The following is a 13,279-nucleotide window of genomic DNA, read 5'->3' on the forward strand; positions in this document are numbered from 1 at the left end:
TGAATTGGCAAATGAGCACAGTGGTGAGTCAGGTAGGGTTTAACATATAATTTGTAGGTTGCCTATACTAGAAATAATGTCTCTGTTTAGAATTTGTCTTGTTGAGAAATGTAAGTAACAATGCAAATGTTTTCCTCTGCAATTAGTACCCATCAAGGATGTTTAGAGGGGCCAGGCAGTGTTTAAAAGAAAAGTGCCTGAGTGGGATGGGGATGTTGTTAACTGCTGAAACTTGTCGGAGAGTTGCAAAGTGACAGAGGCAAATAAAATTATACATGACTAGATATATGTGAGGACAAAGCCATACGGGGAAAAAAAATAAGATACATTTTTGTATGTAGGAAAACTTCTTAACAATTGCTCATTGTTTTGGGGGTGTATAGTCTCAGAAGATGCAAATATACAGAGAGGAAAATAACTAAAATTTTAAATTAGGAACCAGAAGTTCTGGGTTCTTGTTATAGTTTTCCTAGTTACTTTGTCTCAGCTTCATTTGAAATCTGTAAAATAAAGACAATTTCCTAAAAAAATTTAAAGATATTTTCAGCTATACCTTTTATTCTAATATACCAATCAAGTAGTAAATTATGTCTTATTATAGATTATGATTTAGTTTTCTAAATTACAAACTTAGAGAAATTTTGTATAAATGTTAGTAGAATTTTTTAATGGTAAGAATTCTCCATATTTTCAAACTCTGTGAAGGATTAAGTCCTGATGAATTATTAATATGCCTTATTTATTTCATTTTTCTGAGTATTCAAGATAATTGATCATTTATCTCGTAAGAGATAGAAGAAAACGGAAAGTTTTTTTATATATAATGATGTTAATTGTTAACCAAAGGTGAAATAGCAAGTTAATACTCTAATTATGATTAAAATTCTCCATTTTTTAGCCTCAGATTTGTGTCTTAAGCCTGGAGCAACACAGCTCAATAAATTAGATGGCATAGATGAACTCTACTTTTATACATCTTCTAAATCTATGTTTTCTTATTTTTTTCCTTATCTGATTATTTTAGTACCAGAAATCTTAATAACTTGATATGTCACTTGTTAAAAAATGACATTTGTTGTAAGGAAATACCTAATTGAATCATCTAATTGTTTTTTTAACATGAATATGCTGAAAACTAAAACATGAAAAAAATAGCCTCCCCATAGACTGAGTTCTCACTTTAAAAATAAATAAAAAATAAAACTCTGTCTGAAACAATCCTGAAAACTACAAGGGATTTTTAGACATATAGTGCAGTGTTCTGTAAACTAAGCATGACAACTGTGTAATTGTGTTTTTCTCTAGGGAGAAGATAATGAAGACAGTTGTCAATAGCATGTTCAGTGGTCATTCTCAGCTCTTAAGCCTCTGCCATTGCCCAATCACATTCGGTACAGAAAGCATCCTCCTCCTTATGAGACCACTTTATGGGCAGGATGGTGAAAATGGCATGGTTTTCTCTTGGAAAAAAAAAAAAAAAAAAAAAAAAAATCCCAGGCATGCTACAGTTCTTTGAGTTTGCAAGATAACAGTTTGAATCTCTTTTTCCAGGATTAGGTCTCATATTCACAAGTACCCAGTATTTGGTATTTTCTGGACTTTAATATACCTTGCTAAACTCACACTGAGGCATTTAGAAAATGTTTCTTGAACATTGTGGTTACTGAAGGTCCAAAACATGTTTAGCACTGGAGATTCACAGGTTAATTCGGCAGGATTCTTGTGTTCGGCCATTTAGTAGAAGGAAAGCAACCTATGATCTAGAAAATGCAGGATGGCATATTGATGGGATAATAATTATTCAGTGAAGGCCACGAGAGGGAGAGGTTAATTTTAGGAGAAATTCAAGACAAAAGACTGATGAGGTAAAGAAGGGCTAGATCATGTGGTGAAGGGAGGTGCCTTATATTGATTGTTAGCAATCTGATACCATTAGGATATTTTAAAGTAAAAATTGATGTGACCAATTCTGTATTTTAAAGAGGTCATTTTGGCAGCAAGATGTGGAGATATTTGTGCCTACCCTTCCTAGATTTGTTTTCATACACAGCCCAAAATGTTCTTTTCTGAAATTCTCAAATCAAATCCATTTCTACCAACTGAAATACCACCCCCCTATCAAACCTTCTCTATTAACCTCCCACCTCACCACCCCCTCCACCAGCACCATACATCATTGTCATTATCATCATTTTGGCGTTCTTCTCTGGACACCCTTTCTACTTCATTTGTACCAAAATGACTGCAAATGTCCCACTTTCAGTTTTGTTTGTTTGTTTTGTTTTGTTTTGTTTTTGAGATGAAATCTCCCTCTGTTGCCAAGCCTGGCGTGCAGCGGAGTGATCTCAATTCACTGCAACCTCCACCTCCTAGGTTCAAGCAATTCTCCTGCCTCAGTCTCCCGAGTAGCTGGGATAACAGGCACCCACCACCATGCCCGGCTAATTTTTCTGTATTTGGTAGAGACAGGCTTTCACCATGTTGGCCAGGCTGGTCTCAAACTCCTTACCTCAGATGATCCACCCGCCTCAGCCTCCCAAAGTTCTGGGAATACAGGTGTGAGCCACTGCTCCTGGCCCACTTTTAGATTTTACTGGTAAAACAAAAACCTCAAAATACTCCACAGCACTTCGAATGAGTAATTGCTCAATTAATTTTATTGAGTACATGAATGATTATTTCTTAGTAATTTTTTTTCTTGAACTTAAGAGATAGTATGGTTGTTTATGCAACTTACTTAAAAATCCAGGTTTCAATAAGAATGATAGAAAATATTTCCATAGCCCAAATTGCTCCTCTCTTCATTAAGTGACTCCGTTTTCAGCATTGTTGCTCTGTGTGTTTAGTGCTACAGTGAGCAATTCTACCTGTAAAGGATATTATTAATTTCTATTTTATATAATTAATCTTACCTGAAAGAAGATTGTAAGATACAGAACACATTGAGCTAGAAGGCATTTATCTAATGGACATGATAAAAAATACACGATATAAAATTTATAGGCATAAATTAGTAAATTAAGGGAAAATTATTCTATTCATTTTGTTACTCCAGAGCTCTTGTAATGCAAAGTTAAAATGATAATTGTTTCCTGTTGTTGTTGGGAGAAGTTCTTGCTCTGTTACCAGGCTTGAGTGCGGTAGCATGATCATGGCCCACTGCAGCCTTGACCTCCTGGACTCAAGCAATCCTCCCACCTCAGCTTTTTTAGTGGCTGAGATTACAGTCATACACCCACACACCTGGTTCATTTTTTTTTAATTATTCTTTTTTTTGTAGAGTTGGGGTTTTGCCATGTGGCCCGGGCTGGCCTCAAACTCCTGCCTCAGTCTATTAAAGTGCAGGGATTACAGGTGTGAACCAGCACACCTGGCTCAATATTTACTTTTTATTTGTTTAACTAGTACAGAATATATGTTTTTATGGGAGAATGGTTATTTCCCTCATAAAATAAGATTTAATGAACATATTTGTGAAAAATGTCCTAGCATAATTTATAGCCAATAATTGTGAAAAAATGAGATGACAGTGGGGATCAGAATCTGTGGCTGGAGTTGGAAAAGGGAGGAGTAAGTTTCACAACTTCCATTCACTTTTCTAAAAAATAATTTTTCCTCATTATCAGCACATACATTTTTATAGCACCAATTTAGGTTACTCCAAAGGACTGATTAAACTCCTATTTAATTCCTTTTATCATGTTTTAGGGTGAAGATGGTTTTCCAGGATTCAAAGGTGACATGGGTCTAAAAGGTGACAGAGTAAGTATGAAGAAAATGTGCACTAGTACATAAAATTTAATATATATATTTTTTCTTTGCTTATCTTTAAATATAGTAAGCATATGATAAATAAAATGTTTGTACTACCTAATTCTTTAATCATTTAAGTTTTTATACTAAGATTTAGGGATTTTAACTTTTGTGGAGATAGTGTAGCATAAATTGTCTTTTAGATGCTATATTTCCGTAAGTTCCATAATAAACATGCACCCGCGCACGCGCGCGCGCGCACACACACACGTGTTAGTATTGTTTATACATAGGACATTAAAAAATTATGATCAAATTGCTAGAAGTAATTTGATAAGTTTGTTCTAAATTTTGTTCATATATAATGAGCTATGCTGCCTGGAAAGTATATGTGTGCAACTTTCATGAATTTTCATTATATGGTGGTGTTCAATTTTTGAATGTAAAAATAGTAGATTTTTCTAGTAATACATTGTAGAAAGCAAACAGAAATATTAATTATCTAATGCAAATTAAATGCTTTATTGGGAAGATTTATTTTTAATTAATATGCTAGTACCTGGTACATCTGAACAAAGAAGCATTCTATAGAAAATATTTGTTTCCCTGAAATTCAAATGAAGTTTCCATGTAGGATTGGGGCAAAAACACCCATATACAAATTCTTAAACATTAAAGATAAAAGCCAAGTACAAAATAGAGATATTTTTCTTGTGTTCCAAACAGTAATTTCCAAAGCTACTGACCAATCTTTATTATTATTTTTTTCCCTCTCTCTCTGCAACACAGATGCATTAAAAGCAATTTAGTGTCATATATGGTAGGATTAGACCTTTGTAGATTTTCAAATGTCAGACTATATTCAGTTTATTAAACATGAAATGACTGATGAAGTCACTTTCAAGCCTGTTTGTCATGACCAAAAACATTAGTAAACACACCAAAGTTGAAAACTCTTGCAATAGACTGTAATTTATGACTTTCAATCTCCAAATGTATTTTTGTGACTGCCTGATGGGTTTATCTTGCCTGCTGCCCAGATAGAGCCTATTTATCAACACAGGGGAATTGCAATAGAGAAAGAATTTGACTCTTTCTCTACACAAAGAGTTGGCTGAATAGGAGACAAGAATTTTATTATTACTCAAATTAGCCTCCACAAAAATTTGGAGGATAGGGTTTTTTCAAGATAGTTTGGTGGGCAGGAGGCTAGGAAATGAGAACTGCTGCTCGGTTGAGGATGCAATCATAGGGGGATGGAAAAATCATCCTTGTGTTCTGATTCAGCTTCTGGCTGGGGACCACAGGGCCGGTTAAGTCAGGAATCATTGGTCTGGGTGGAGTCAGCTGGTTGTCAGAAATGCGGAAGTCTGATAAGACACCTCAATAGGCCAATCTTACGTTCTACATAGTGACATTATTTACAGCAGTAATTAGGGAAGTTATAAAAATTGTAACTTTCAGAACAATGGCTGATAATTCTTTACTATGTCTACATTTTAGTGAAATTCACACTCCTCTCATAATTCTAACCTTGTGGCTTTGTATTAGTGTTTATAAAGACAGATTTGTTTGGGGAAGAACTATCATCACTTGAACTATAAAGTACATTTCTCCCAATGTTATCTTGCCCCACGCCCTGTTATGATCAAGGGCAGTTTGAAGGTTAAAAGGCAAGATGGAGTTTGTTAAATCAGATCTCTTTCACTGTCATAATTTTTTCACTGTTATAATTTTTGTAAATAAGTTTCATTTTCATTCATAAGAATGTTGTTATTCTGTGCCTCAGGGAGAAGTTGGTCAGATTGGACCAAGAGGGGAAGATGGCCCTGAAGGCCCGAAAGGTCGAGCAGGCCCAACCGGAGACCCAGGTCCTTCAGGTCAAGCAGGAGAAAAGGTTGGTAAATGACTTTAAATTCACCGATACACTTGCAAATGATGTTTCACTATCATTTTAAATTCTTTCAATAACTAGTGTCAGAAATTGAGTTCTTAATACATTAAAGATAAAATTTTTCATTATCATTTTAAATTTGCAACCATTACATTTACATTTCAATGTAATATTAGGCAACATTAAAATTTGCTTTCATAAAGTATTTCGTGATATGGTAAATTTTCTGTAATGTACTGTGAAGTTAGATTTTTTAAAAAAGCAAGAAATGTCTATGACAAGTGTTATCACATTATGTACACTAAAGCAAAATATAAATAATCTCTTATGGATAGAATTCAGATGATTCCTTTTCTTTCTCATATATATATATTCTACATATATATGTGTGTGTGTATATATGTCTATATTAAATACAGAATTCTATTAAATTCCTATTAAATACTCCTAAGAGGTATGATTATGAGATAGACATTTCTTTTGTTACTCTTCCTTATTTTCTAGTCCTCTATGCCCTCCTTGGCCATGTAGAATCAGCTACTCTTAGAGTTCTTCCACATTAGATGTTGAGAATTAAAGGATGCACGATTAAAGGATGAAATAATCAATGAAAAAGGATCTACTTATGGTTTTGTACCAAGTAGAATCATCTTTTATTTTTTCTACGTAAACATGCGTTTCACATAATAAGTCTATTAAAAAACACTGGTATTCAGGCCCAACTATAAGGGATTTTAATTTTAATCTGGGCTTGACACAAATATCAATATGTTTTAAAACATCCCCAGATAATTCTAGTATTCATTGTTTTGAGAGACACTGGGCATTATGTGTTGTGTCAAAAATATTTGCAACCATTACATTCATATTGCAATATGATATTAGGCAACATTGAAATTTGACTTCATGGAGGATTTAGTGACATGGCAAATTTTTGATAATGTATGAAGCTAAATAAAAAAATGAGAACAGCCTATGACAAATGTTATTGCATTATATACACTAAAGCAGAATATCAATAATCTCTTGCTGGCATAATTCAAATGGTTCCTTTTCTATATGTATATGTCTATATTTTCTACAACAAACATGCCATAAAGAAACTTCATGCTATTTAAGAAAATTACAAATGACAGTCCCAACCATTGTATCTCAGAAAGAAAATATATGATATAGGTATTATACAGAGAGTAAGAATAAACAAATAAAAAGAAAATTCCTCATGTCCTTGTGAATTATCTAATGTGACAGTTCTTATAAGGTTTTATACTTTGAAACTTCTACAGTTTCACACTTTGAAAAAACATTGCTAATTGTAAAGTAATGAACACTGTTATAGTGATTTGGCAGCAGAAGTAAAAGATCAGGGGAAAACAAGGCCCTTTGAGATGTTTAAACCTTTTCATTTAAAATGCCCAACGCCAGCGGTTAAAAGGATATCCTGGTACCTTCCTGTCTTCTTAGGCTCTATCATGTGTAAACAGTCACACAATCTATTGTGATAAATCAGGAGCTTAACTTACCTCACAGTTCTTTTCTTTTGTAACATTTCATTAGTATTTGTTAGTTTACTGAAGTTGCCTATCATCCTATTGAAAATGCAAACTTTCTGCCAGAATTTATTTTAAAATGACTCTAAAATGAATTAGAGTATATCCATACATTCTAATGTGATAATTAACAAAGAAAACAAATAGCTTGTGATCAGAATTAGATAAGTTTACTTAACTTGAAATTGATGGTATAAAACAAACTGTGATAGTGTATCCAAGGTGACATCATTGTAAGTATACTTCTTAGGGTTAGTTTGCGTATTTTCCATCTAAAGACTACTTATCTATGCAATGCTGATCATGACGTGGACAGCTCTTTAGTTCAATCTGTAACAAGGTCATTAACTATACTTTTAATTTTTTGCCTTGTTTCATCTAGTAAAATACTTATTTTTATTTAGAAACTTCTGTTCATCTTGTATCAATGCACATACAAATTTGAACTTGTGTTTATTTTCCATTTTTAGTTGTTCAATGTACATTGAAAATAATGACACATTATGCTTTCTAATGTTTAAGACAGTAGTAAATAATATTTTATAAATGAAGTATGCTTTTATAAGTATCTTATTAAGGAAATGGATGCATGGTAAAATTCCACATACATATTTTATTCAATTCATTTATTTTTATCTTTCTACCTGTTTTTTTTTTTAAATTAATGCTTTGTTCAGAGAGAAATTTTAGGGAAGTAAATTGTTTAGGATAATATTTTAAACCATCTGGTGTTTGTTACACATTGTTGGACTTCATTATAACTTAAATTTTGTTTTAGCACTTTCAGATTGAAAGGCAACCTCATTGCACTGGAATAAAATAGTATATTCGATTATCTGCTTGGAGGAATAAACACTCCACAAAAGCCATCATTATTAGCTAAAGCTCTCAACACATATTATATTTATTAGTCCGGATATTTCAACATGTTAGAGTGAAAGAAGAAATTTGGCTTAAAATTTAATTCTGAATGTCTTTGCATATCTAGGTTTACTTACTCATTGAGAAAAGTTAAGTAACTCATGATCCCTTGTTTTATATTTAGACTGGGATAAATGAAATAACTTTATCAAAAAGATTTACTCTAGTTGGAGTGATAAAATCTAAATATTGTGCCAGTTACATCAACTAATTTAAAATAGTGTTCAATGTTGAAAAAGCTTAGGAGTATTTTTAACCATGCTTTATAATTCACAAAGAAGTGTAGAGTACTCTAAAACCTCAGGATTCATGTACCTAAAGAAGGCACTATCACTTATATAATAACGGTTAAGTTAGGCAACATTATAACATTAGAAATATGTTCAAAGCGAGAATTTTCTTATTCACATGAAGAAACTTAAGGTAAATAATGATAAAAACCTGCAAATCTTCCTTTTGAGTGTACAATATGTGATTCTAATTTTTAGAAAAAATACTGAAATCATTATGTAAACTTAATTCAACTTAAAATAATACTTTGATTATTATATATTTTATAGGGAAAACTTGGAGTTCCAGGATTACCAGGATATCCGGGAAGACAAGGTCCGAAGGTAAAACAACTTGATATTTATAGTTTATTAACATTTTGTGAAGACAATATTAATCACATATGGTTACCTTACAGTTTGTAACATCTCTATATTATGATGAGTACTTAAAAATAATTTCACAAGGAAAATCATAGAGTGTGTGGACACCTGGAGTGCAGGGAACTCAAAGAACTTAAGTGATTATGGATTGCAATATTTTAGGAGAAGGAGTCATGAAACAAAGGCATAATCGGTGCTTCTTTGTAATTGGAACAAGAACTATCCTAATATATCTGGAAGTTTTAACATGGATGACATTTGATGGATAATAGCTTTTGATTTCCTTTCTACTATCCTAAGGGTTTATATTACCACTTGATTTTCTTTTTTTTAATGAATACACCTTTCACACTGTCTGTTACCCTCATTTCCATGAGTATTTTTTTCCAGCGTTGCTGTAAGAAATCCCCCCAAACTTATTAACTTAAAACAACAGAAATTCACTGTCTCACAGTTTGGGAGGCCAGAAGTATGAAACCATGGTGTTGCAGGGCTATACTGCCTCCAGAGTTTTTAGTAAAAAATCTGTCCTTGCCTCTCCCAGCTTCTGGTGGCCCCAGACATTCCTTGGCTTATGGCTTCATGACCCCAATCTCTGTTCACTTCTTTATCTGGCCTTTTTTCTGTGTATCTTCTTCTCTTCTGTCTCTTATAAGGACTCCTGCCATTGGATTTGGGGACCACCTAGGCAATCCAGGAGGATCTCATTTCCTTAATTTAATAGCATTTGGCAAGACTCTTTTTTCTAAGTAAGGTAACATTGACAGGTTCCATAGATTTAGATATGTATATAACTTTTGAGGAGCCACCACTCAATTCGCTGTATCACTTAAATCTCATTTGTGGCTATTTGAAATATAATTTTAAAGTATAAAAAATATGGTTTTAAAAAATGCATATTTACCTCAGTGTACTAATTTTTCTCAAATCTACCATAAAACTTTGTTAAGGAGGCACTTGATGCATTGAGTAGTTAAATTAATCTTAAGTGAATTAATATATAAATGTTGATTATTAATAACAGAGTGGTTATGATACGGGAGGGGGACAGAGAAGTGATGGGTAGTTTTATTTATATCATTGTTTTAATTATATGTACATGAGATTATATCAATCTATCAGTTTATTGAGTTTGACCCACTTAGGCATAACAGACATAATAGATATGGCAAATACTGCTTCTGTAACATTCTTAAACATGTATCTATTCATAAGTTTCACATATAATTATGGGAGACAAAAACGCCCTTCTCCCTGAGTATATAAACCACATGCTCTTGTGTTCCCTCATTGCCACGTGATAATTCTCTTTTAGACTTGCTGTACAGCTTTTTCTTACAATTTTTTTTCATTGTGTTTCAAAAAAAATCCTTCCTTCCTTGAGTAGCAGGGGATAAATATAATGCCTTTGAACCCTTCTAAAATAAGATTTATTCCATCTGTGATTTAAAAATAATATGGGCATATTTAAATATTTTCTGGATGTACTCGACACTGATTAATACTTTTTATCATTTAAATATTGTCTCTAACCTACTGCTCTGTCTTTCAGTTAGCTTCCTTTCAATGTCAAGCATTTTCACAAATATTATGAGTAAGAAAAGCCATTCACTGTATAATCCAGGACCTCAAGCTATCCTTACATCACTTCATGCATTCTAGATCTATGTATTAAGTTAAATTGTGATTGTTTTGTTTTGATTTAAAAACATAGGAAACTGTCACAATATTACATGAATGAGTAGAATTTTATTTTATCAATTTATTTAAAATTCTGGTTTTTCCTAAGTTCTCTGATCAGTATTCTTTGAATTGTTTTTATTAACAAAATGCAACAGAATAAACAGAAATGCTTCCTCCTAGAGGTATCTAACATCTTTTAATCCTTTTACTGAAATGTCTGGAATTTTGTTCTTTATTTCTTTCATATTGCTTCTTTCCATAGCTCATTTATTAGTTCTATGTTAAAAAAGCTTTTAAGTTTCTCTATTCTAAAATGAAAAACTAACTGGGACATCAAAGATGAAAGCTTCATATTTTTTTCCTATGTGTAAGCTGGTGAATTTTGAATAAATTTAAATTTTTATTTTACTAAAGTGAAATGCCATTACCAGTCTCTTTCACACAGATTAAGGACTGTAATTTGACATCATATTAATTTTTAGTAGCTTTCAAGCAGATTAAAGACTGTAATTTAACATCATATTAATTACTTAGTAGCAATATAAACCATAAAGATATTAAAAAGATGTAGCACCACATGTGCTATGAAGTGATAGCTGTTTCTAAAATAACATCTATTTTAAGGTAGGATACTTTTATATGTCAGACAGCATTTTAAAAGTTTCACGTTTTTAGTTTCACATTTATTGACGAAGCCAATTTCACAATTAATACTTGACTTTATGGCCTTTGTGTGTTTCTGTATAAAAACAGGTAATATTTCTTCATAGAAATTATATATTTTGGTGACAATTCTGTATGTGGGAAACAAAAAATAACATTTCCATATATTCAACTGATTAATTGGTGGGTTGGTCGTTTTCTGTGTTTTCTATCAATTTCCTAGAGTAGAAACTCTACGTAAGAAAATACATTGATGAAAAACAAAATTGGTGCATAATATCTGTTTGATTAAATGAAGTATCTATAAATATGCTTAGTTATCTCTTCTAGGTAGGACAGAACTGAATATTTGTCCCCACCCCGTCAAAATTTCTATTTTCATACTGTATTATACTCATTTGTCCAATCCCTTCAATAGTCACATGGTAATACTGTGCTAGTGGTAACTATCTGATTTTGTGTAGAGAAAGAAAAGAGATATTGAAAGCTCTTCAAAATGTAATGTGCAGAGATTTTTTTCCCCAGTATGTGAATATTACACATCCTAACACTTGTTCTCAGGTTGATCACAAGTTAGCTATGTAGGCACGTATTGAAACATATAGGAAAACATGGTATAAAAAGCAGCTTAGCAGTGCATCCTTCGGGTTATTCTTTTGACTATCAGCTGCCATAGGGCAACACTTACAATTTTATTTACCTGCTTTAATAGCATGGTGTAGGAAATACAAATTGATAGCATCTTACCTTCCTGATAAGTGTGAAATATTGACGACTTTCAAATTGGGAATAGGTCTAAATAGTTACCTCCTGTGAGTGGGTAATACTCTACACCTGGCTATTCTAACTGTACATGCCTGAGAATACAGCTTCAAGACTTACCAGATTTCATAGTTCATGTGACCCCAAGAGGTTGTTAAAAAATGCAGATTCCTGGACCTCACTGCCAGAGAGTCTGTTTCAGTTTCAGTAGATGTGGAGTGTGCCTTGGCAGTCCATATTTTTAGCAACTACTCTAGATTATTCTGATACAGAGGGGTCATGTATCACTTGGAGAAACATTATTTGTAGGGGTATTTCAATGCAAGTGAGTGGACTGAAAAAAGAAAGGAATGTATTCAAGTCTAAGAAGGCTTTGTTATATTTCCCTTAATATATGGGGAAGTTTCCAAATTTGATGTCTAGTATTCTAGCAGAGGCTAAACATTTTACGTATTATTGCACTTAATCCGTACAGTGGTTTAAACAGGAAAACCCTCCACTCATTCCTTTTCAGGGTCTCATAATTAACAAGTTGAGTAGCAAGGATGTGAACACTAATCTTCTCTATTTTATGATACAGTGATGAGGGAAGCTAATCACAATCATGATCAAATAAACAAACAGATACAAATTTAGGTATATGTACAAGACCATATGGGACATTTGGTTATTGGGGATTATATTGTATTCCATCTGTAAAATGTGGCCATTTGTAAATGAAATAGTGCTTTTATAAACTTATTACATTTTTAAATAATTATTATTTATTATGTATCATTATTATTTTTGTACCAAGCATTCTTTTTTTTCAGTCCCACAAATTTCAAATTACCTGTAAGGTGTGTATTATTGCCCTCACTTTGCAGAAGAAAAATCTATACTTGATGAGCATAAGTAATGTACCAAACTTACTTAGCTGATGCATTTAGCTGATACATAACTAACGTAAATCTCAAAATTATGTCCAGAATTCTAAAAAACAGAATTTTAATGCCTGGCTGTCTGAAATAGACTTTCAGCTAGGTGTAGTTGTGTTCAAACACCAAATAGAAAATGTGGAGGAAGGTTTTTAGTCTATGAATTGATCCAGTTTTAAAAGTGTAAAAATACTCAAATCAAAAGTGGCAACTATAGACATATGATAATATTAACTCAGGAAAAACATTTTCCAAAATTCCTATTTTGATATTTGACTATTCCTATTTGTGAAAATAGTATTTTTCTTTAGAGTTGAAGCAAATACAAAGAATTTTACACTGCAATACGTTTTCTATAAAATGTCCTATAATTACTATTTTATAACAAGAGATGAAATAATTCTTGATTAGTTCATTTACTCAGAAGGTTAAAAACTAAAATGTTTTATCAATTTGTGCTTTCAATGCTTCCAGGATTTCAGA

The 13,279-nt window shown here is 32.4% G+C and overlaps 1 protein-coding gene across 2 annotated transcripts in view; it reads left to right on the plus strand.

The window, feature by feature from the left end:
* The window catches only part of COL11A1 (collagen type XI alpha 1 chain), a 220,085-nt gene that overhangs the window by 110,771 nt on the left and 96,035 nt on the right, over positions 1-13,279 (plus strand). For both annotated transcript variants that reach the window (XM_033197012.1, XM_033197010.1), the window contains exons 29-31: positions 3,709-3,762; positions 5,543-5,650; positions 8,679-8,732. In XM_033197012.1, coding sequence (XP_033052903.1) covers positions 3,709-3,762; positions 5,543-5,650; positions 8,679-8,732 — 216 coding nt within the window. The remainder of the gene's footprint in view (positions 1-3,708; positions 3,763-5,542; positions 5,651-8,678; positions 8,733-13,279) is intronic.

The sequence above is a fragment of the Trachypithecus francoisi genome, unplaced genomic scaffold (assembly GCF_009764315.1).
Source record: "Trachypithecus francoisi isolate TF-2019V2 unplaced genomic scaffold, Tfra_2.0 Lachesis_group5, whole genome shotgun sequence".
NCBI lineage: Eukaryota > Metazoa > Chordata > Mammalia > Primates > Cercopithecidae > Trachypithecus > Trachypithecus francoisi.